Source organism: Tachysurus vachellii, chromosome 13 (assembly GCF_030014155.1).
Source record: "Tachysurus vachellii isolate PV-2020 chromosome 13, HZAU_Pvac_v1, whole genome shotgun sequence".
Taxonomy (NCBI): domain Eukaryota; kingdom Metazoa; phylum Chordata; class Actinopteri; order Siluriformes; family Bagridae; genus Tachysurus; species Tachysurus vachellii.
Window position 1 is genome coordinate 2,628,738 of NC_083472.1, and position 21,263 is coordinate 2,650,000.

The 21,263-nt window shown below is 39.8% G+C and overlaps 2 protein-coding genes across 2 annotated transcripts in view; both read left to right on the forward strand.

Annotated features, from left to right (window-relative positions):
- The first annotated feature begins 921 nt into the window (after positions 1–921).
- zpd (zona pellucida glycoprotein d) lies at positions 922–6,263 on the forward strand. Its single transcript, XM_060885293.1, has 9 exons — positions 922–1,041; positions 1,141–1,192; positions 1,273–1,380; positions 1,970–2,178; positions 2,838–2,995; positions 4,180–4,422; positions 5,071–5,275; positions 5,365–5,470; positions 6,037–6,263. Exons 1-9 carry the CDS (start codon positions 1,006–1,008, stop codon positions 6,156–6,158), a joined length of 1,239 nt encoding a protein of 412 aa, XP_060741276.1. The 5' UTR covers positions 922–1,005; the 3' UTR covers positions 6,159–6,263.
- A 742-nt stretch (positions 6,264–7,005) lies between these two features.
- mmp15a (matrix metallopeptidase 15a) overlaps positions 7,006–21,263 on the forward strand; it is a 16,548-nt gene continuing 2,290 nt past the window's right edge. The window contains exons 1-10 of the mRNA XM_060884785.1: positions 7,006–7,499; positions 9,859–10,007; positions 10,985–11,107; positions 11,659–11,963; positions 12,066–12,227; positions 13,737–14,059; positions 14,824–14,962; positions 17,653–17,800; positions 18,889–19,004; positions 19,404–21,263. The exon at positions 19,404–21,263 is cut by the window's right edge and continues 2,290 nt beyond it. Of these exons, the coding sequence (XP_060740768.1) occupies positions 7,392–7,499; positions 9,859–10,007; positions 10,985–11,107; positions 11,659–11,963; positions 12,066–12,227; positions 13,737–14,059; positions 14,824–14,962; positions 17,653–17,800; positions 18,889–19,004; positions 19,404–19,852 (2,022 nt within the window). The 5' untranslated portion in view covers positions 7,006–7,391 and the 3' untranslated portion in view covers positions 19,853–21,263. The remainder of the gene's footprint in view (positions 7,500–9,858; positions 10,008–10,984; positions 11,108–11,658; positions 11,964–12,065; positions 12,228–13,736; positions 14,060–14,823; positions 14,963–17,652; positions 17,801–18,888; positions 19,005–19,403) is intronic.

The following is a 21,263-nucleotide window of genomic DNA, read 5'->3' on the forward strand; positions in this document are numbered from 1 at the left end:
ATCAGGCTAGGAACTCAAAACACTGGGAGCTCAAGAGTGACATATATAGCTCGACAGAGAGAGAGAAAAATTGTTAGGTACTGTATGATTGTACTCAGGTGATGGACAATGTAAATTATGTGCAAAATGCAGACAGGGACTCCAGCAAGACTAGCTATGACATCATAACTAAAAGGCTGATCTGTTGATCTCAATTTTTTTATTCATGTAATTTGGAACAGAATATATGTTGTTTTGATGTTTTATACATGCTATATACTGTATGGCTGAAGCTGAATGTGGAATGAAATTCAGTTCGTTTTCTAATGCAGTGAAATTCGTACATTTTTTTTTAAATGAGTCTCAGGTGTCCAAATCCTTTTCTGGGTCTGCAGTATTCATATTTATTCCACCTAAAATTCAAAAAATTTACCCATCAGTATAGGCTTCTGTACAGGACATTTAGAAAATGAGCAGAATGAAAATAGACATTTTCAATCAGTATAAATAAATTCATGATTTGCTGGCCACATGACTGATATAAAAACAGTCAGGACTCTGTTGGCATTTAGTGCGAGACTTTTTTTTATCTCTGTTGGGATAAGCTTATACAAGGTTGTAGTGGTTGAAATTAACAGCTCCAAATTTTGTATAGTTTTTTTACTTTGAAGATGGAAAAATTTGTGGTTTTTTTTTCATCAATATAGTGCCTCTAGTACTGTAGGTAAAGTCCTGAGCTTCCAAATAAGCTTGATATTAACCACCACCCGGAGTGTTGACAAAGACATTCAGTGTTTTTTTTTTTTCTGGTCTCTGGTGTAAAGTTAATCCCTGCAGTTTGACGCATAAGAAATGACTGTTGTCTGTCTTCTTGAACCTGTTAAAGTCATGTGTGCCATGTGCTCATCATTAAGCCTAATTAGCTCGTTGTATATTTCTAGGATGCTCGATACGGTTGTTTGGTCCTTTTCAGTCTTGACAGAGGTCTTTATCCCGTTTTTGGAGTAAAGAAACCCGAATTTTGCGATGTATCAGTGGGAGTTGAGAACGTTTTATTTGTCGGTGAGTCGTGTAGAAGTTCCATAATGCACTTTTAGACTATTACAGAGGTGGCGTTTTGTTTAACCCGACTTTATTTTTGTGATTTTTGTTGTCTTCTAGGGTTCTATAGTACTAGCAATATGTCTTCTGTGCAATCTTGAAGAGGTCGTTGGTAAGAGATTATAACTAAATATTTTAGTCCTGATGCCTGGATTTCTCACGTGGTTTGTAACCTGAGATTTAATGTTACAGGGAAATGCATTCCGTCCAAATGCACTGATCCAAACACCTGCATCTTAACAGAGGACGGACAGGGCTGTAAATGCGCACCGGGTTATTTTGGAGACCAGTGTGACCAAGGTGCGCGCTGCCTCTCTGTCTGTCTGTCTGCCTCTGTCTGTCTGTGCCTCTGTCTGTCTGTGCCTCTCATGCACTAGAGTTCAAATCTTCCTAATCCATAGATTAGGATGCCTTTTGTCCTCTGTAGTTTGTTTTTGTTCCTGTTCTCATTCATGAAACTTGAGAGAATTTTTCAAGAACTTGACGTTAAATGCACTTTTTTTTTTTAAACCTTCACATGTTCTGAATTGTTTACACGTACAGCAATATGGCTCTCGATGCTGGCGGGAAACATTTTTAATGTGACATAATTTGTCATTAACGCGAGCATTAATTGCTCTTATTTCTATGTTGACCCGTTAGCCATGGCCGCCCCATCCACGTGACGTCACGAATGAGTGTTAATGGCTTGTGAAATCCAATTAAATCCATTTTTTTTTTTTGTGGCACTGTTTTGGTACTGAGTAGAACTTTGACATTAATTTAAGGTGCGAGTCAGATTTATAGGATCGGATCCTGTTTCAAATGCCAGCCTTCTACACCCCAAATGGTTGAGTAGGACTGTTGTATAATGTTTTTGTTTGTTGTTTTTTGCCCTGCTCGTTGACAGCTGTTATGATGAACGTTGTGTGTGGAAAAGATGCAATCACCATCTCGGTGATTGAAGATTTTTTCATATACTACAATGTTGGTCTTGGGTCTGTTCACTTGACCAACGCTGAGTGCCGTGCCAGAAGGGAGGTGATTGCCGGGGTTGCGTTCTTCACAGTGCGAACGCCGAAGGACAAGTACGAGTTCTGTGGTGGCAAACCTATTGAGGTGAGGCTGTGCATCTGCTCCTGAACTTTTGTGATCCATAGCCATGTTTCATGCTACAGTCCGTTGAACTTGGAGTCAGTTCTCCGTTTCATGAGTCTTGATCTAAATGTGTTACATGTCTAGGTGCTGAATGTAGAAAACAAAGTTGATCTAGTAGTTATTTCTGCTTGCTTTAGCCAAGCGTAATGCTGCAGTTCAACACAAACAAACTGAGGTCTTACACCTCGTTAATTACAATATTGAGCTTCATTGCTTTTGCTGGCGCTCTACCTCCTAAAGCGACTAGTTAAACCCAAATCTGCTGCACTTCATCCAGTTGAATTAAGTTGTTGGAAGAGCTTGGTCAAATGGAGCAGGTGTTTTTATGTTCTTTTCTTTTTCCTTTTTCCCCCCTACACACTTGCCTAGCTTTACAAAACAGATCCTTGGTCCAGTACTTGACTGTCAAGCTGGAAGTTTGGATAAAATGTTTTTCTTACAATTGGTGCAGTTTTTATGACACAAATGATTACCTAGTTTCCCAATAACACAGTATGGTTTAAACTTTTAGGTTACAAGTTTTTCCACTCCACCAATACATGCCAGGTTTGAGTAACTCCTTGTCTAGTTCACCAGGCAGGTTTACCAATTTTTATTTTATTTTTTTTTATTCCCAACAGAAAAACATTACCCACGTGATTTACTCACTGACGTTGATGTCTGATCAGCAAGTGTACGTCAACATCGTAAGAGACCCAGCCATACAGATCGACTACAAGTGTGTCTACCCGTTCATCCGCACTGTCAGCATGCCTGTTCCCATCCTCCCCATAACAAGGTAATGTAATTACTTACAGAAAGTAAGGGCAGGATAAATGAACGGTGTTTAAAACTAATTACTATTCATGTGTATATATTCCACATGTGTACGTATGTCTAGTGTATAATATAAAATACTTGTGTACTGTTTATCAGCTGGAAAATGGGTGAATTTTTTTTGTAAATTTAAGTCGCTTTTGTAATGTAAATCCCATTCATTTTGAAAGTGATGTGTGCAGCATGTTCCGATCTTGTAAAATTATCCCACCTCCCATTTGGTGCCAATTTTACTTTGCTATTGCACATTTAATACTGCATTCATAATGCTGCTTCCAGTGTGTTGTAGTTATTACTTTATTAATTGCTGACTTTTTTTTTTTTATGAAATGCATTTTTATTCTCTTGAGCAAAAAACTGACTTTTTTTTCTTTTTTTTTTTCTTTTCTACAAAGTACCCTTTGCAGTACCACTAAGTACCGCTAGAGGTACGCCTTCCCCTGTTTGAGAGTGCTCTAGACCCTGTTCTTGGCTCTTAGCTTTCCTCTAGAAGTGGATAGTATGAACATTGACTTCTAACATGTGGGGAATGTTCCAGGCTAATAGATTTATTTAGAAATTTTCAGCTGGGTGTAGAGAAGCTCTTTTGGGCTGAATTTATTTACCTACATATCAGATGTGTTGAAGTCTAGTGTTTATAGGTGTGGATGATCATTGCTTTACTTTTCTTTTAATACTTCAGTCTTCATTATCTTAGGACCTCTTTAACCTGAATGCATTTTTGTTTTCGATAAGGTCTTATCACTTGACATGTATGAGATTTGAACAAGCCTACAGATGCATGAATGGTAAGGTCAAAAAATACAAAAATGAAAGGTGCTGAAAAATGAATTGATGCCTGAGAATGGAAGAGTCCAACTTCATTCTTATCCCTGAAGTTGATTTTTGTTATACTGTGTGTTCTAGTTGCTTTGATCACCTATAACCTTGTTTATATAATGTATACACATGGTATGCACAATTTCTGGTTAAGGGAGGAACTGGACATGGTCATCACAGGCTAGCTTGTTGCTAACAGAACAAGGTGTCCACTTTGTAGCTTGAATGCAGAGTTTGAAAACTCAACACAAACCCAGTGCAGGGTGTAAACTAGTGAAACATGGAGGCAACAGAGCATGAAACTTAAATCTGTCTTTTGCCACGCAGTGAGGCGGTGTTGCGCATGGACGAGCTGGAAGCAACGGTGGAACTGAGTGTGTATAGAGACGAGAGGTATGTGGAGGTCTTCAGCGGCGTGCCTACTGTGCACTTCAGGGACCGAGTATTCGTGCAGGTCAGTGTGACTCGGCCAAGGGACTTCTTCAACTTGAGGGTGGATGAGTGCTGGGCCACACAAACTGCCAATCCCAACGACACGTCAAGCCTCATGCACACACTCCTGCTCGATGGGTGAGCTGGAAAGCTTTTTATTTTTTTTTTTTAATGCTAAATAAGGAGGAAATCAGCTCAGCATGTGCTGAGGAAGATCAATTTTTGGGTGGTATATTGAAACAGTTGTAGTTGTTGGTTTACCTCAAAGCTGGTTGTTTTTCCTTTAATCAAATCGTAGGAAAACATGCAATATCTCCTTTTTGTATGTCAGTGGAACAAGTTGGTTCCTGTGATCCCTTGTGCTCCCTCAACAACTATCTTTCCCTTGAAGTGGAAATGGAAAGAATTAGAAAAATTCAACTGCAAAAATGCCCCTGTCCTAAAATGGCAGGAACCTCAAAGCACTGGTGCTAAGGTTGAGCTTTCTGTAAAAGGATTTAAAACGTATCTAGAGCTTAATACAGAAGTAAAAAATTAGCTTTTTAGCATCATGTTAAAGATGGTGAGTGTCTGAGTTCCTATGCAAGTCATTACTATAAAAATGATGGGTTTGTATTATGTACAAATGTCCGACTAGTCAACCAAGAATTTTTTTTTTTTTGGGCCAATGAAAACGATCAAAATACAGATGGTGGGCATCTGTATTCTTTAATGTAGCTTAATTATTGATTTTAAATTCCCACTTTTTTTAATGCATTTATAACCTTCCCACTGTCTCCTTTTCAGATGTGCTGAAGATGAAACTGTCTTGTTTATAACTAAATCCATTACATATCGTAACGGTACAATGGCACAAGGGGGACAAAACGGTGTGAGCTCAACTGTGCGTTTCTCCTTTGAGATGTTTCGCTTCATCACTGAACCCCACGAGCTTTATTTGCACTGTATAGTTCACCTCTGTACCCAAGGGCATGGAGAGTCCTGCATTCCTGTAAGTGCTCCTGCAGTCACGGTAAACATTGAAGCCTTCTGATTTGGTAAGGGCTTTGACATGGCCACATTTTCTGCCTTTCTTTTTAGGAATGTAAATCCATCATAAAGAGGGAGGCTTCCACAAAGGAGCCCGTTGAAGGTATTGTGTCTTATGGCCCGATCAGACTTGAAGTGCCTGAGCGGCAGAAGATGAGTAAGTTTGACTTGTCTTTGGTCATTTTCTGGTCAATGTACAAGTGAAATATTTAGCTTGCATATTCTTTTGGGGGGGGTAATTGTGTTAAATGTAGGTCCCTTTTGGAGAACCTGAAACCCTTAACTGCTGTTTGATGCTTTGATTAGTCTTGCCTTTTAACAGTGACCCATATTCAGTGTCCAGGCCTTCAGTCTTGTTCATTGACTATTGTGGAACACTTGGTCAAACATTTTGCTTGTATAACCAAAATGTAAATAACTATGAAATGCAATTTTTTTTTTTATTTTATTTATTTATTTTTTTTAAAAAACTAGCATTAAAATAAATCACTATTCCCAATCTTCAGAGGATGCTGACGGTGTTTAGAGACGTCCTTCATGGTTTAGTCTTGTGATCTATTGAGAGCATGACTGAAATATTTTTTTTGTATATTATGTTTTTCCTTTTTAGGTCTTATTTTCCTGGTTCCTGTATTAACAACCCTGTTCATTGCCTCCAAAGATCATTACAAAAATTCTGCTTTGAATTTATCCAACTTTCTTCGTATTTTCTCTCCCCTGTAGACATGCTTTTCACCATGGTTCTGCCAATGGCTGCAGTCTGGATCCTGGCACTCTTTCTGCTTATCCTAATCTACATTGCCAAGGCTGGGAACAAGCGCATGGCTTCTGATTCTCCATCATAATGCACCTGCACCAAAACCTTTTTATTTATTTATTTTTATGTTCAGTATGTACTTGTACTGCCTTGGTGATGTGTAACTTGAGTGAACTAAAGATAACAATTACAATCCGTTTCCTTGTCTTTCTTTCTCCTGGTATAATGTCTAACCTGTAGTGTAACGTCCTTTTTAGTACATGAGCCGGTGCATACTGGAGCATCCAAAATGGACAGTTAACGATTTACCTTTTTCTAGTTGTTACTGAGTAAATGCATCTAGTCTGAGTCACTAGACAAAGGGACAGTGGGTCTCCTTCAAACACCACCAAATTTTATTTTTCTGAAACCTATTCTTGGCTCCTGAGAGATGCATCAGCTCTTAAAGATGATTGCCTGGTTTTAATCAAACATTTTTGTGCGTCTGGCAATTTTTTTTTTTTTTTTTTTTTAAATGGCTGTGTATACTCATGGTGTGGGGATGCATTCCAGATATTAAGAACCAGAGGGGAACGAGATGTGAAAGGAACCCAATCCTCATTTGGGTGACACTGGATTATTGTTTTCCCTTTTTATAAAAGTGTGGGCAAAAAGTGAAACCAGGAAAATGGCAAGTTTTAACATTCAATCTGTTTTGTTGAAGAAATAATTTTTAGAGACTTGAGTGCAAAATTGTTTATTGGCTGATTGCAGTCTAAATTTCATTCCTGTGTCATGGAGGAAATGTTTTGTTAGGCTTCATCCTCATAAATTGGTACAGTAGCAAGTGAGGGGGCGGAAAACAGATGTAAATTGAGTCCCGACCAAATAGTTTTTTATGGGTCAATCTGGCAACCCTGATACAGTTACACTCTCTCATGCAACTTGAACCTTTTCCCTGTAAGATCTCTACCGGCGTACAGCAGCACAGGACATGGCTACAGTCAACAAGTAGCACTTTATTTTCCTGAACTGAATGTCGGCTTAGTTGAAGTAGAAGTGCAGAATGATAACGGATGTGTGTAGAACAATAAGAAAAGCCAATCTGAGGTTTATACCCGCACTGGATTACATCTGAGCTGGAAATGTAAAGTGTTCAACCTCAGATCAGGACGCAGGGAAACTTCTACACCACCAACTTCTACACCATCCTCTAAAAACATCTACAAACTTATTTTCTTTGCTGAATTAACGGCCGCCGCTTGCTTGAAGAACACCGTTTGCGTCCAGTGCGCACTTTGGAAACCAAACATTCCACTGGGATCTAAACCTATGCACAGAGATGATTTGTAAACCTTTTTCCACGCATGCAGTTGTTTTTTCTGTCCTTGTGTTTGTGCTGAAGGCAGTCGGAGTTTCGGCGCAAGAGGACGATGAGTTCAACGCCGAGGTAGAGCAATAAAAATCTTTTCAATATCATAAATGCCATATATATATTTATATAATAATAATGTTGGGTTGATTCAGGTCTGGGATAAAATCAAACAAGTCTGGTGTCTACCTGGTGGTGCACGACAAAGCTTCAAAATCACCGAATCTTGTTTACATCTGATTAACCGGATTAAGTCCTAATGTAAACGCTGTTATGGTGCCTTAAATCAGATTAGAGCTATCAAATATTGAGTTATTCCTTCTATGTACATTGTTAATCATCCGATTAAATCTGATTATTCGTCCAAATATATTTCTTTACATCGATGAACTCTCAAAACAAAGAAAGTCTGATTAATCCGAATTAAGACCCCGTGTAAAAATTGCTGTGATATTTTAAACCTTATTATTGTCATCAGGAGTGTAGTTATTCCATTTGGGTACTTTGTTTATTTGATATTTTTTGTGTTTACGCAACAGTACCATAAATGAAAAAAAAAAAAGATTAAATATGTAAAAATAATGCCAACATGCAAAAGAATAAATAAAATAAAACTCAGTTGTTTGGCAGATACACAAGTGTAAATGAGTTCAAGATTAGAGATACTGGCACCACAAATTTGGAAAATCAAACGAATCAGAAAGAAAATAAGAACTTGATCTACAACTAGTGCTGGATTTTGATATATTGTGCACTTCTGTGTTAAAGTATATCAGTCTGTAACAGGGTCACATTGGATATATTGGAAGTCTCCAGGCTTTGTGCAGTGAATTGAGTTTTCTTTTTCCTTCACATATGCCAGCTCTTGAACTTGGAAGAATAACTGATTGGTGATGAATAGTTACGCTCTGGATTCTGTACATTTAGACTTAAATCTGATTAAAGCATGAGCCAGTATATAAGCCGATCTTTCCGATTTAAGACGGGCAAGAGTTGGTGTTGAAGTTGTATCAGTCAGATCCACCCCTCACTTCTTTATGTGATCCCTTGGGTTGACTTTGAATCGGTAGAAAGTTTCCAGCCCTGCTGTGCAGGTCGTGTTGTGATTTCAAGGATTTAAAAGGTTCACTCGGTGCATCCCAGAGAGGCACTCGGCATTCCGTCTCCATCTGCGTTCACTCACTTCTCTACACAAACTGAAGGGAGTGAACATGCTGGAGAGGCTCTGTTTGATTTTTTTTTCCACAAAAATTTCTCATCCAGAGCTTCATAGCTAAAAGAACCGTTTGGTGAAAAATCAGCTCGACTGATTGAATTTCCACTTACTTTCGAACACATTCACTCAGCCTGCCAATACCTAACAAATTTGTACTGAAACGTTTTTTGACCTCTTTGTTTTTGTACTATGATCTGAACCGACAGTAAAGAAGCTCTGGTAGTGAAACATTTACAGCATTTAGCATTTAGTGGGATGTGGTAGCCTAGTGGTTAAGGTGTTGGACTACCAATCGGAGGGTTGAGAGTTCGATTCCTACATCCACCAAGCTGCCACTGCTGGGCCCCTGAGCAAGGCAATTAACCCTCAATTGCTCAGTTGTATGAAAATGAGATACAAATGTAAGTCACTCTGGATAAGGGTGTCTGCTAAATGCTGTAAATGTAAATTTAGCAGACGCCTTTATCCAGAGCAACCTTTATATTTATCTCATTTTATATACAACTGAACAATTGAGGGTCAAGGGCTTGGCTCAGGGGCCCGGTGGAGGCAGATTGGTGGATCTGGGATTTGAACTCCAATCAGTGGGCTAACACCTTAACCACTAGGGTACCACATACCATAGTGGGTATATCAGGTTATTAAAACAATCTTTCGTCTAGCTTCTGAGAAAATTTGACGACATGAAGCATCATTGCACGTTGTATTGCCTCCCAGAATTTGTAGACAGACCTGTAGTGTTTCAGAGGATAATATATTATTTCTAAATCAATAAACAGACTTGGGTGGTTTTTATTTTATTTTTTTTCAGCAAGTGATTAAAGATTTGGCTTTGTATTCGTTGGAAATGTTTTACTACATCCGACACAGATGTTTGTACCTTTAGAGTAAATGTTGATATCAAACCCATTTCTGCTTTCTGAGATACTCCAAGTTCTTGTTCTTCTAAAAAGCAGCTCAACATCAACAGAGGGCAAAAACACACGTCTCACACTGGAATGAGTCCTGAATTATTTTAGATCAGACTCACAGACTCATTCGATTCTTTACACTGATTGTAAATGTCCCATAAGTCCATTTTCAGTCCAATGGGGAAAAAGGGTTAATACATGTTTCGATAATTTTATCCGATGGTGGATTTACACCAATTAATAACCTCAAGTGGTTATTAATAACAGCATTTCTGTTTTTTTCTCGGTCATCTCCACTCTGCTGCTGAAGACATGGCTGAGGACCTACGGCTACCTGTCCCAGGCCAGCAGGCAGATGTCCACCATGCAGTCGGCGCAGATTCTGTCCACTGCCATAAAGGACATGCAACGCTTCTACGGCCTGGATGTGACTGGCCAAGTGGACGTCGCCACTCTGAAGTATGACCTTACGTTATAGTGTATAGTGCAGGTTTACTGAGTCCTGAACTTAGAGGTGTGCGAAGAACTTTATTTTCTAAACCTCTTCCATGCTGCTCATGAAGGAATTCTGATCATTACTTTTATCATTTAGATTTGTTAAGGTTAAACCAATGTATTGTTAAAATCGCTTTTAAAGCTGTTTGATAACACGATTATGGTTCATGAGTTTGTTCAGATGTGTATATATATATTGATAAGTATCTTACATCATAATAAATGTTCCATATGATCTGATATTTTGTTATATCGCCCATCCCTTTAAGGTTAGTTATTAGAGCTAAAGGCAGGAGAATTGAGTTGTTCTGAAATGAGGGTTCGATTCCCACCCCCGCCTTGTGTGTGTGGAGTTTGCATGTTCTCCCCGTGCCTCGGGGGTTTCCTCCGGGTACTCCGGTTTCCTCCCCCGGTCCAAAGACATGCATGGTAGGTTGATTGGCATCTCTGGAAAATTGTCCGTAGTGTGTGAGTGCGTGAGTGAATGAGAGTGTGTGTGTGTGCCCTGTGATGGGTTGGCACTCCGTCCAGGGTGTATCCTGCCTTGATGCCCGATGACGCCTGAGATAGGCACAGGCTCCCCGTGACCAGAGGGAGTTCGGATAAGCGGTAGAAAATGAGTGAATGAGTGAAATGAGGGTCGTCCATGAAGTGAATCCAGTCATGAGAGTCAAATTTTAAAAATCTAAAAAAAAGTAGAATTTTAAGAGAAATTTGAGACTGTGACTCTTGCTGTGCAGACAAAATATTTGATTTTTGTTTCTACGGAAATTATACTCTATGGATGTTCCTGTTTAAATGAACTAGACTTCACTCTGTAATTATTTTCAATTTCCCTCCAAATGAAAGAACAGTGGTCACATGTTTAAAGTGGGTTGTTGGTGAACTTGGTGTTTTGATGGTGTAAATGGATATCTCGAACCTTCGTGTGAACCCTTCAGATCTATGAAGCGTCCACGATGCGGTCTACCCGATCGCTTCGAGGTGCTGAGTGAGGAAAGCGTCAGGAGGAAACGCTTTGCTCTGACGGGTCACCGGTGGGATAAAGATGAGCTGACTTACAGGTGAGTGACACAAGGAAATTCATTTCCTCACATTTCAGGTTTAAATCTGTGTTCAGTGTGTAGTCATGCAAATACAAACGACTGTGTGTAATAAAATCAACACTTCATTTAAAACAGAAGGTTGTTATTTTTAGCGTCCTCTGCTTTCTTCAAGAAGAAATACACATTGCAGATACTACACTGGATTTGCAAAGAATTATTTCATTAATTTCACCGGGCTTTCCCGATAAATCTTCCCGGACTCTCCTGACTGCCAATTTTCCCACTTTTCCTAGTAGGAAATCCTGGTCAGAGATCGTAAGATACAAGCTGTGATTTATAGCTGAACGCAGCATTAAGCTCAACCCTGAACAAGTCTCAAAATCTCGAGTCAGAGCTACTTTCCAGCTTGGAGAAATAAAGCCTAAAATTGGAAAAACAATATAGAGAGTATTTTTATCTTTAGCTGCACATCTAAAAATAGCAACCTTGATAGTTCCTTTAAATCAGACATCAGTTATGTTCCACTTAGAAAGCTAACATTTTATTTATCAGCAATTTTTTTCCCCCAGCATTCAGAACCACCCACCCGGCATCAGCCAGCATCAGTCCCACGAGGCAATCCGCAAGGCATTTAGAGTCTGGGAGAAAGAGACTCCGCTGCGCTTCAAGCAGATTCCTTACCATGACATCAAAAACGGCAGCGAGGGGCCAGATATTATTCTGCTGTTTGCTTCTGGATATCATGGAGACACGTCTCTCTTTGATGGTGAAGGAGGGTCTCTGGCTCATGCGTTCTTTCCAGGTCCAGGCATCGGAGGAGACACGCACTTTGACATGGATGAACCGTGGACGCTAAACCAGCGGGAAGGAAACGGTGAGACTGAATCCACCCTTTAATGCCATTAAACATTTTTAAAATGAATTAATTTAATGAGAAGTACTCGTTCCCGTCTGGCCTGTGTGTGTGTGTCTCTAGGCATCGATCTGTTCCTGGTTGCGGTTCACGAGCTGGGACACGCGCTGGGACTCGAGCACTCAAACGACGCCTCGGCCATCATGGCTCCGTTCTACCAGTGGATGGACACAGAGAGCTTCTTGCTAGGCGAAGACGACATCAGAGGCATTCAGCAGATCTACGGTAAAGCTAACAGGTTGTTGTATACTTGTCAGGTTGGCGATGAAGTTTTCCAGAAATTCACCTGAACCCACATCTGTTTCTCTGATACATCGATTCAAAGGTCGTCTATATTTTATTGGCGACGACTAGTTTTGTTTTGGTTTGGTTTCGAAAATAAAGCAGCATTCGAATCTTTTAAAGGTGGGGTCTCCAATTTTTGAGAAATGCTTCAGAAAACTGAGTCGGGACGACAAACTAAACAAAAATCAAAACAAACGTGTAGCCAATGAGCAGAAAGGGGCGTGTTTTGTCAATGTGGGCGGAGAGAGTGTTCAGTGCGCATGTGTGACATTAGCAGAAAGCGGTTTTAACATTGACATGGAGGATAAAAACAAAGAAAGAAAGCAAAGAAAGACTTACGATAATGTAAGGAGTAGGACGTTTTAATATAGGATCAGCTTTCCAGCGCTGGAGAGAACTGAAGGAGCAGGAAGTTGGTCACATATTCACAGATTGGAGTTTACTGAGTCAATAACTCCTGAGCTAAACGCTGTTACTACACAAATAACACCTCTTTTCTATCGTAGTAATGTAGAGACGCAGCTACAACCGTGTTTTGTGTAGTAACAGTGTTTAGCTCAGGAGTTATTGACTCAGGAAACTCCAATCTGTGAATATGTGACCAACTTTACTTAAGACGCCGAGGCGCTTTTTTCCTTCTCGATAGGTGAGTAACGTTGGTTTTGCTTTGTTACACAGAACTAATATATGTCTTTGTCCTTTACATGATTATGCTTGTGTGTCATTTTTGCTTGTTTGTTTATCTGCAATCGTATTGTTCTTCCTTTCAGCTACGATAAAGACACATTTCTTTCCATTAGTTGCCTGGGTTACGTATGTATGTGTGGGCGGAGCTATCGATACAGGGGTGGGACCCATTTGGGTTAGGGGCGTGTTTGTTTTGGTGATTTTATATGTCAACATTGGCTTTCAAACAACGGAGACCCCACCTTTAAAAGCATTCTAATTTCAGTGTGATATACTATATAATAGCTTGGTTTTGTCTACAGCTTCTCTTATATGAATTTAAAGATGATAATCATAATGTTTTGGGCTAAAATCCCGACAAAACTTCAGTATTAACTACATTACGTTGCCTCCTTGTATAAACTCTACTGTATGCAGATTTAATGGAGCGAATAGCTGTGAATTATAACTGTGCTTTTAATTCCAGGTGAAATCTTTTGTTTTTAGACTTTATTGGGCTTTTGATCATGAGATGCGTTTTTTCTCGACTCGAACTCATAGTCACAGTTCTGCTCTGATTTTCAGCTGTTATTGTGAATCAGGGTCTGGTTCTGTTTTCTCCATTGTGGCTCATCTGGACGGCTCATCTGCATGCGATGCGTCGCTGAGCCTGCGAGATCCGGGCTTTCTGCCACTTTGTGCTGCTTGGTGGAAAAAAACTAAACCGTGACACCACTTTCTGCACAAGTAGCTAGATTTTTCACATGTTCCATATTTCAACAGGACCCCATGTGGATGCACCGACAGAGTCTTCGAGCACCACCACAATCCCGTCATACACCACTACTACCACCATCACCACTACCACCATAGCCCAACCGGAACCTACGTCCACCACTACAGAGCCTTTAAAGACCAACAGACCTCCAGAAAGTCCCACCAAACATCCAGAGAGACCCACCAGACCTCCTGAGAGAGCCACCAAGCCGTGGGTTCCTCCGGCTGAGCCTACACCCACTCGCCGCTCGGACCAAGATGCCCCTGATATCTGCGACGGCGACTTTAACACGATTACGGTGCTAAGGGGGGAGATGTTTGTCTTCAAGGTAAACAGAGATGTTTTTCATCTTCTTGATCGGATGAGAAAAACCAACAATGCTTTAAAATGTTTTAAATCTGTATTAATAATTCCAGGTTTTCACACAATTTTCGAGCACATTATAAAACAAATGTGGTGAATTCCATCAGTTTCATGAAATCACGTCTATGTTGCTGCTGGACATATCAGCACCTCACAGTAGATTTTCATTTTTTAATTCCATTAAAGACATCGTCCCAACCGGTGTGTATGATTTTTAATGAAGGATTAATTTTTGTTGATTCAAACTCATTTAAAGAGCTCTTTAGTTTGAGGAACGTGATAAAGTTCAGGACGAACACTCGATAAAGGAAAAAAAAAGCTAGCCATTTCATTTTGATTCTATTAGGTCATATCCCATGTGATGTTTATACAAAAATAATGTTGGTTGTTGCATAATGTTTGAAGCTGATTTCTAATTTCCCGTATACCCAGAAACAGAGTGGTCCGTTCTCAGAATAGCTTCTGCTTTTCAGAGCTACAAATAGATTTAATAATCTCTTAATCATGTGCTTACTTGATATGCAGATGATTCTTCCTCTTTCTCTGTCCAGTTCATGTTCTTGTTCTTGTTCAGGTTCAAATGTTTTATTGCCAAATAATAGGCAAAGAATTAAAGGAATAAAAGAAACAGAAAACATGACTAGATATTAATATAATTAATAGCTGTATGATATAGTGTCAAATTCATCTCTCTCTCGCTCTCTCTCTCTCTCTCTCTCTCTCTCTCAGGGTCGGTGGTTCTGGAGGGTCAGGAGGAACCGAGTTCTCGATAATTACCCCATGCCCATTTCTTTCTTTTGGGTCGGCCTGCCAGAAGACATAGATGCTGCATACGAACGCCATGATGGAAAATTTGTGTTCTTCAAAGGTCAGCAATGTAGAAGAAAGAAAATAATAGATAAACGCCATACTCGAAATGGCAACATACATAGTGGGGGTGGGGGTGGGGGGCATATTCACGTATGTTAAACTGCTTCTGTCATCAGTGAAGTGTTTGTGATTGACTCCATCTAAAGATCAGCGGTTGCTGTTGGATTTTCTCGACATCTTCTTCGTTTGATCTGCGGTCTTAAAATAACTTTGGACATTGTCGAAGGTGTTACACAAGGATTTCCAAAACATTACATGTACCATGGAACACCGTGGAGACCATTATAAGCAAGTGGAGAAAATGAGGAACCACAGTGACATTATCGAGAACAAGACGTATTAGGAAGTCTGCCAAGAGAGCCAATGCAATGTTAGAGGAGCTGCAGGAATATATGACAAGTACTGATTACTCCAATCTCTCGTATCATTCACATCTCTGGATAGACCCAAAATACCATTTTGGCAACAAAAATGTGTCTGCAACACAAATCTGAGTCAACAAAGGAACAGAAGAAGATGCAGATCAAAGCTTTGGAACGGTCAGAATGGTCAGAGCCCAAAACAAAATCCTGACAAAAATCTGTGGAATGGCTTGAAGGCGTCAGGAAAGCAGATCACAGTCTGATAGATCTGGAGCAACTGTGCAAGGAAAAGTGGAACAAGTTTTAGTGCGGTATTGATTACTTGTTAAGGGGTGTGCAAACTTATACAGCTAGGTCATTGTCTAGTAAATTCATGAGCCATTAGAAAACAAGATGGGACTGCGGTGTCTTTGGTCAGGGAAAAAATGATGTAAGATCACGGTGGATTTTTGCCTTGATTCTTACTTGTCTCAAAAAAAAAAGTCTATGTCATCTACTGACATGCGTTAGTCTGTTTTATCTTTGTGCCTGCGAAGGTTTTCTTATTAACAGCACTGGCACTTGTGTTTAAACGTGTTTTGTTGGCGGTATCGATCATTTCCGACAAGCACATTAATATATCACAGCTATCCTGTTTTCTTCAGAACATCTGCTCTCTGCTCCAACACGCTCTTTGGGCCAAACTACGTCAGTAGTTAAGCACTCGGGTGAGGGGGGGATTTGGGAGAGGGGACAGAGTTTTGGCAGAAACTCCAGGTCCGTGTGTGTTGCATCAGCTTCTGCACGCTCACGCGGATCAGATTGTAGAGACAGAGCTGAAGCCGAGTGCTGTGGCTCAAGCGTCAGCTGCTGAACAGAATGCACTAAACTTCATTAGAGCTTCGGTAACAGTCTCTTGTTTGCGAGGGGGTTTCGTGCGAGACGAGGCGTGCCGGGACTCGAAAGGGAAAGTGGCCTTTTATGAAGCATAATAAGGCCTCTGTCCTGTCAGATTGGAAGAGCAGAAAAGATCATGACCATTTCTACTCTCTTTGTTTCCTTTGCTTCTTTACACCAGGGTTGCCAGGTCTGCTACAAAAAACTCATTGATAACAAAAAAGCAGTTGGTTTTCCAAAAATCCCAAAATCACAGTCATTCCCAAACGTCTTGCCTAGACAATATGCTGAATGTCCTTCTGTTCTGCCACTGGGAAAACCCATGTAAAGATGTTTTACAAATCTACAGCTCATATGTGTAAGGCAGCATTATATACATTTTGTCCAGTGATCAGTTCCATACGGTGGCTGAGAAGTGCAAAACAAATTAACAAATCCGAAAACAAATGAACAAATCCCAAAACAAATTAACAAATCCCAAAACACATTAACAAATCCCAAAACAAATTAACAAATCCCAAAACACATTAACAAATCCGAAAACACATTAACAAGTCAGACAACCCGGAAGAGGTTGGAATAGTTTGTGAAACTTACCATCATCGGACGAGACACCTTTCATTCACCTGTATATCTTTAATGACAGGTGTCTTGTCCAATGATCGGTAGGTTTCCATTCACATACTATACCTACCGCTTCCGGGTTGTCTGAATCGGTGCACAAAACACATTAACAAATCAGAAAACACATTAACAAATCAGAAAACACATTAACAAATCCGAAAACACATTAACAAATCCGAAAACACATTAACAAATCAGAAAACACATTAACAAATCAGAAAACACATTAACAAATCAGAAAACACATTAACAAATCAGAAAATACATTAACAAATCAGAAAACACATTAACAAATCAGAAAACACATTAACAAATCAGAAAACACATTAACAAATCAGAAAACACAACGACATTTCAGACAACCTGGAAGCGGTTGGTATAGTTTGTGATTGGACAAGACACCTGTCACTCAAGGTATACATGAAGTTCAACAGTCTGCCGCAGGGAAAAGTTGGAATGGATGGATGGAATGGATTACTGTGGATTAATTCTGTTATCTTCTTATATTCAAACGGAGAACTTTACACATTACACATAAGATTACATACCTGTATATCTTGAGTGACAGGTGTCTTGTCCAATGATCGGTAAGTTTCCATTCAAAAACGATACACTACCATTTCTGGGTTGTCTGACTTGTCGTTGTGTTTTCGGATTTGTTAATTTGTTTTGGGATTTGTTAATTTGTTTTCGGATTTGTTAATTTGTTTTGGGATTTGTTAATTTGTTTTCGGATTTGTTAATTTGTTTTCAGATTTGTTAATGTGTTTTGCACTTCACGGCCACCGTAGTTCCAATCTGAGAAACTATTTCTTTATTTGTGTAGGTAGTAAATACTGGTTGTTCAGGGAAGCCGACGTGTTGCCCGGATATCCTCAGGAACTGATGCACTACGGTCGCGGGATGCCAGATCAAGTTGACACGGCGGTGTGGTGGGAGCCATCTGGATTCACTTACTTCTTCAGAGGAGACAGGTAACACAAATCAAGTTAACCTCTTTATCGTGAAGTTCGCATTTATCTTCATGTTTTATACAGCAGATAAGATGTGCAGTAAAGCTGTACAGTACAGTAACACAAGTGAAGAATGAGAGCAAGGCTCAAATTAAAAGAATGAAATGGTCTTCTGATCAGAAGCTTGTTCCCAGCAATGACTAGGGACGACGTAACTAAAGCCCTTAACCCTCAGCTGCTTGGTTCTATAAATGAGATTATTATGTAACTTTATAGAAGCCAACATTCTGTTTTCCTATTTAAGCTTAGACAAAAATTTATAAAATTTAATGTGGCCTAGGGCTTTCGAGCCACATGCACCAAATTCGGATATGTTGTAGATGCTGGTCTGAAGTTTTTTGCTATTAATTTTCTAAGCGATCCGAGTACCGGTACTTCTGGTACCGGGTCTCAAATTGGCCTTTTTTCCCCATAGACTCCCATTATAAACTTTGGAGGTTTATAACTCGGCAAACCTTCGAACTATCTACACCAAACTCGGCTCCTTTAGGGTGATACTCTGAACAAACTTTTAAATTGGTGTACCGACTGGCCTTTCAGTTGTCCCGCAGCCCCGCCCCCAAAATATGCAAAATCAAAAAACTTTTTACAACATGGACATGTGACATATCAAAACACTCACAACAATGAGGGGAACTTCCTCACGTGTCTTCTGATGATGTCACATGATGTCACGTAAAAATCAAAAATTAGCACAACGTGAGCATGTGACATATCAAAACAGTCAGCCCAATGAGGGGAACTTCCTCAGGAGTATTCAGATGACGTCACATTGGCACCCTATGTTTCTGTCCACTTGCCTCCAAAAGTAACACTGATCCTTATGTCCACTCGCCTCCAAAAAGCACCGGCCTTTGCGAATACTTGCCTCGTCAAAGCCAACATCAAAGTTTGTCGCGACGAACTTTACAAATCTAGTTATAATTTGCTCTATCAGAACTGTAAACGTAAAAATGCTTTGGAAAAGCAAATCGGTCTGAAGACTGCACACTATATGTTTTTTTCCATGTTTTTACATAAAACCCTTTGTGCATTTCTCACTTCTAAAGATACTGGCGTTTCAGCGAGGAGTCTCGGGCTGTGGATAAAGATTACCCACGACCCATCAGTGTATGGGGCTCCATTCCTGCCTCTCCTAAAGGGGCCTTCCTTAGTGATGACGGAGGTGAGTTTAGTTGGTGAAAAATCATTCCTGTTTCAAATGTACCTCTTATAAAGCAATCCAGAGTTGCGAGAAGGGAAAAATTGACTTCACCGCTAAGAAAGTAGGGCAACAATTCCCTAAAGCGTCATCTCTGCTCCCGCGTCATTGCACACAGGCATCAGCAGCCTCATTAATGCAACAGATGTACTGTATAGAGGTGAAGCTAACTTTTGGTTTCTGTTTGGTTTATATTCATTCATGTAGCAGATGTTTTTTTTGTTTGTTTTTTTTAAGTGTCTTAGTCAGGCACAATCCAATCCAGGTTGTGTAAACGATTATTATTTTTTTATTTACAGAAAAAAGCAAAGCTTGTAAATTATGTTTGATGTTTGGTGATGTCTCCGTCTTTTTGTTCTCCAGCGTACACATACTTCTACAAGGGGACCAAATACTGGAGAGTCGACAACAAGCGCATGAAGGTCGACACGGGGTACCCGAGATCCATCTTAAATGATTTCATGGGTTGCCATGTTCACTTCGATCCCGGCTTGGATACCGATATAAAACCAGACCCTAAATGGCCGGAGACAGGGGGAAAGGACCAAGAGGACAACACTGACGACTACAAAGACAACGATGTCAACAATGACGATAGTGACAATGACGATGATGACGATAATGATAAAAAAGTGGTGGTGCAGGTGAAAGAGACTAACGACTACGTCATGACCCTCATCCTGGTGACGGTGCCTCTGGTCCTGGTGCTGTGCATTCTGGCAGCGATTTACTTCATCATCACCACGCTGCAGAAGAAGGAGACACCTAAAGTGCTGGTTCACTGTAGACGTTCACTGCAGCAGTGGGTGTGATGCATACGAGTGCACACAAGAACACTTTCTCTCTCACACACACAGACACACACACATACACTCGCTGTTTGGTGTCCTCTTTCTGCACATGTGCTGCGATCGAATACGTTTAGGAGAAGAATTCACACGAACAGTCCGTTTTGCTGTTATTCATGAATTTGGAAGGTAAAAAGATCAGAGGTTGAGGAAACGTTGATATTCCCGATGATTTTGTTGCTTCTACATGCACACGATCTTTACAACAGCTACGTAGTCCTTAGCATACATATTTTCCGATTTATGAATAATTTTCCAATGGAACATTTACCCGAGTATACTATTGTGTCCAAGCAGCTATAACTATGTTGCTAGGTAACAGAGTAATTATGGATGCCTGCCATGGAAGCAAGCTAATGATTGAGAACAGTTTAGCTTGCTAACACATATAATAGAAAGGCATTCTAACAGAGGAAATGTGACACAAATGCCGGGAATATAAACATTTACCTCGGATTACTTGGTTGGTTAACGAAGAAGAGACCCAAAGATTAAAATTAAACTGTAATAACGATTAACATTAGCTGCTATTATAGACAGTATAAAGGTCAACATACCCACTGAGACACTATTAGAAATATAAAAGTACCTAAAATCCACAGAGAAACATTTCTGATCCCGGAAACAAGATTCATTTGTTAGGAAATTGTAGGGAACATAAACATTTTCCTCAGAAATGTCGGTAAAATACTAAGAAAAGATTCCATGGCTTAAAAAAAACTGTAAAACTTAGCATCAGTGGATATGAGGTAATATCGATGCATAGTGAAAGTGGAAATGAGACGCAGTTGTAATACAATATAAACACCTCAGATATTTTACGAAACTACAGTAATTCCCCACAGAGTAAAATGAGACTGTAATTACGATTAGCATCATCTGATATTACAGGCAATATGACGGTCAACATAATCACTGAGAAACTATTAGGAATATAAATAATGTCCTCGGATTTGTTGAGAAATTACTGAGGAAAAAAACTCCATGGATTTAAATTAGACTTTAGTAGCACTTAGCATTAGCTGCTGTCAGATAATATAAAGGCGTATTGAGAGTGGAAACAGGATATAACCACCCAAAAACCTTCCTGATACTGGAAATTATTCCACAGATTAAAGTTAGACTGTAATAACACTTATTGTCATCTGCAAGACAATATAAAGACATCTTAAAAAGGAAAAGAGACAAAAATGTCAGTGTTACGTCCCTGAATGTTAGCGTAGGAGTATGAGAGGGACGTAAGCAAAAAAACTACTTTAATGATTCCCCGAGACCCTGACAAGCACTGTTGGCTTTCTGACTCCAGTGACCACCAAGACACAGTTAGCAAAAATGTCCTAATTTATTTACAATATATACGGTATATACTGTACAT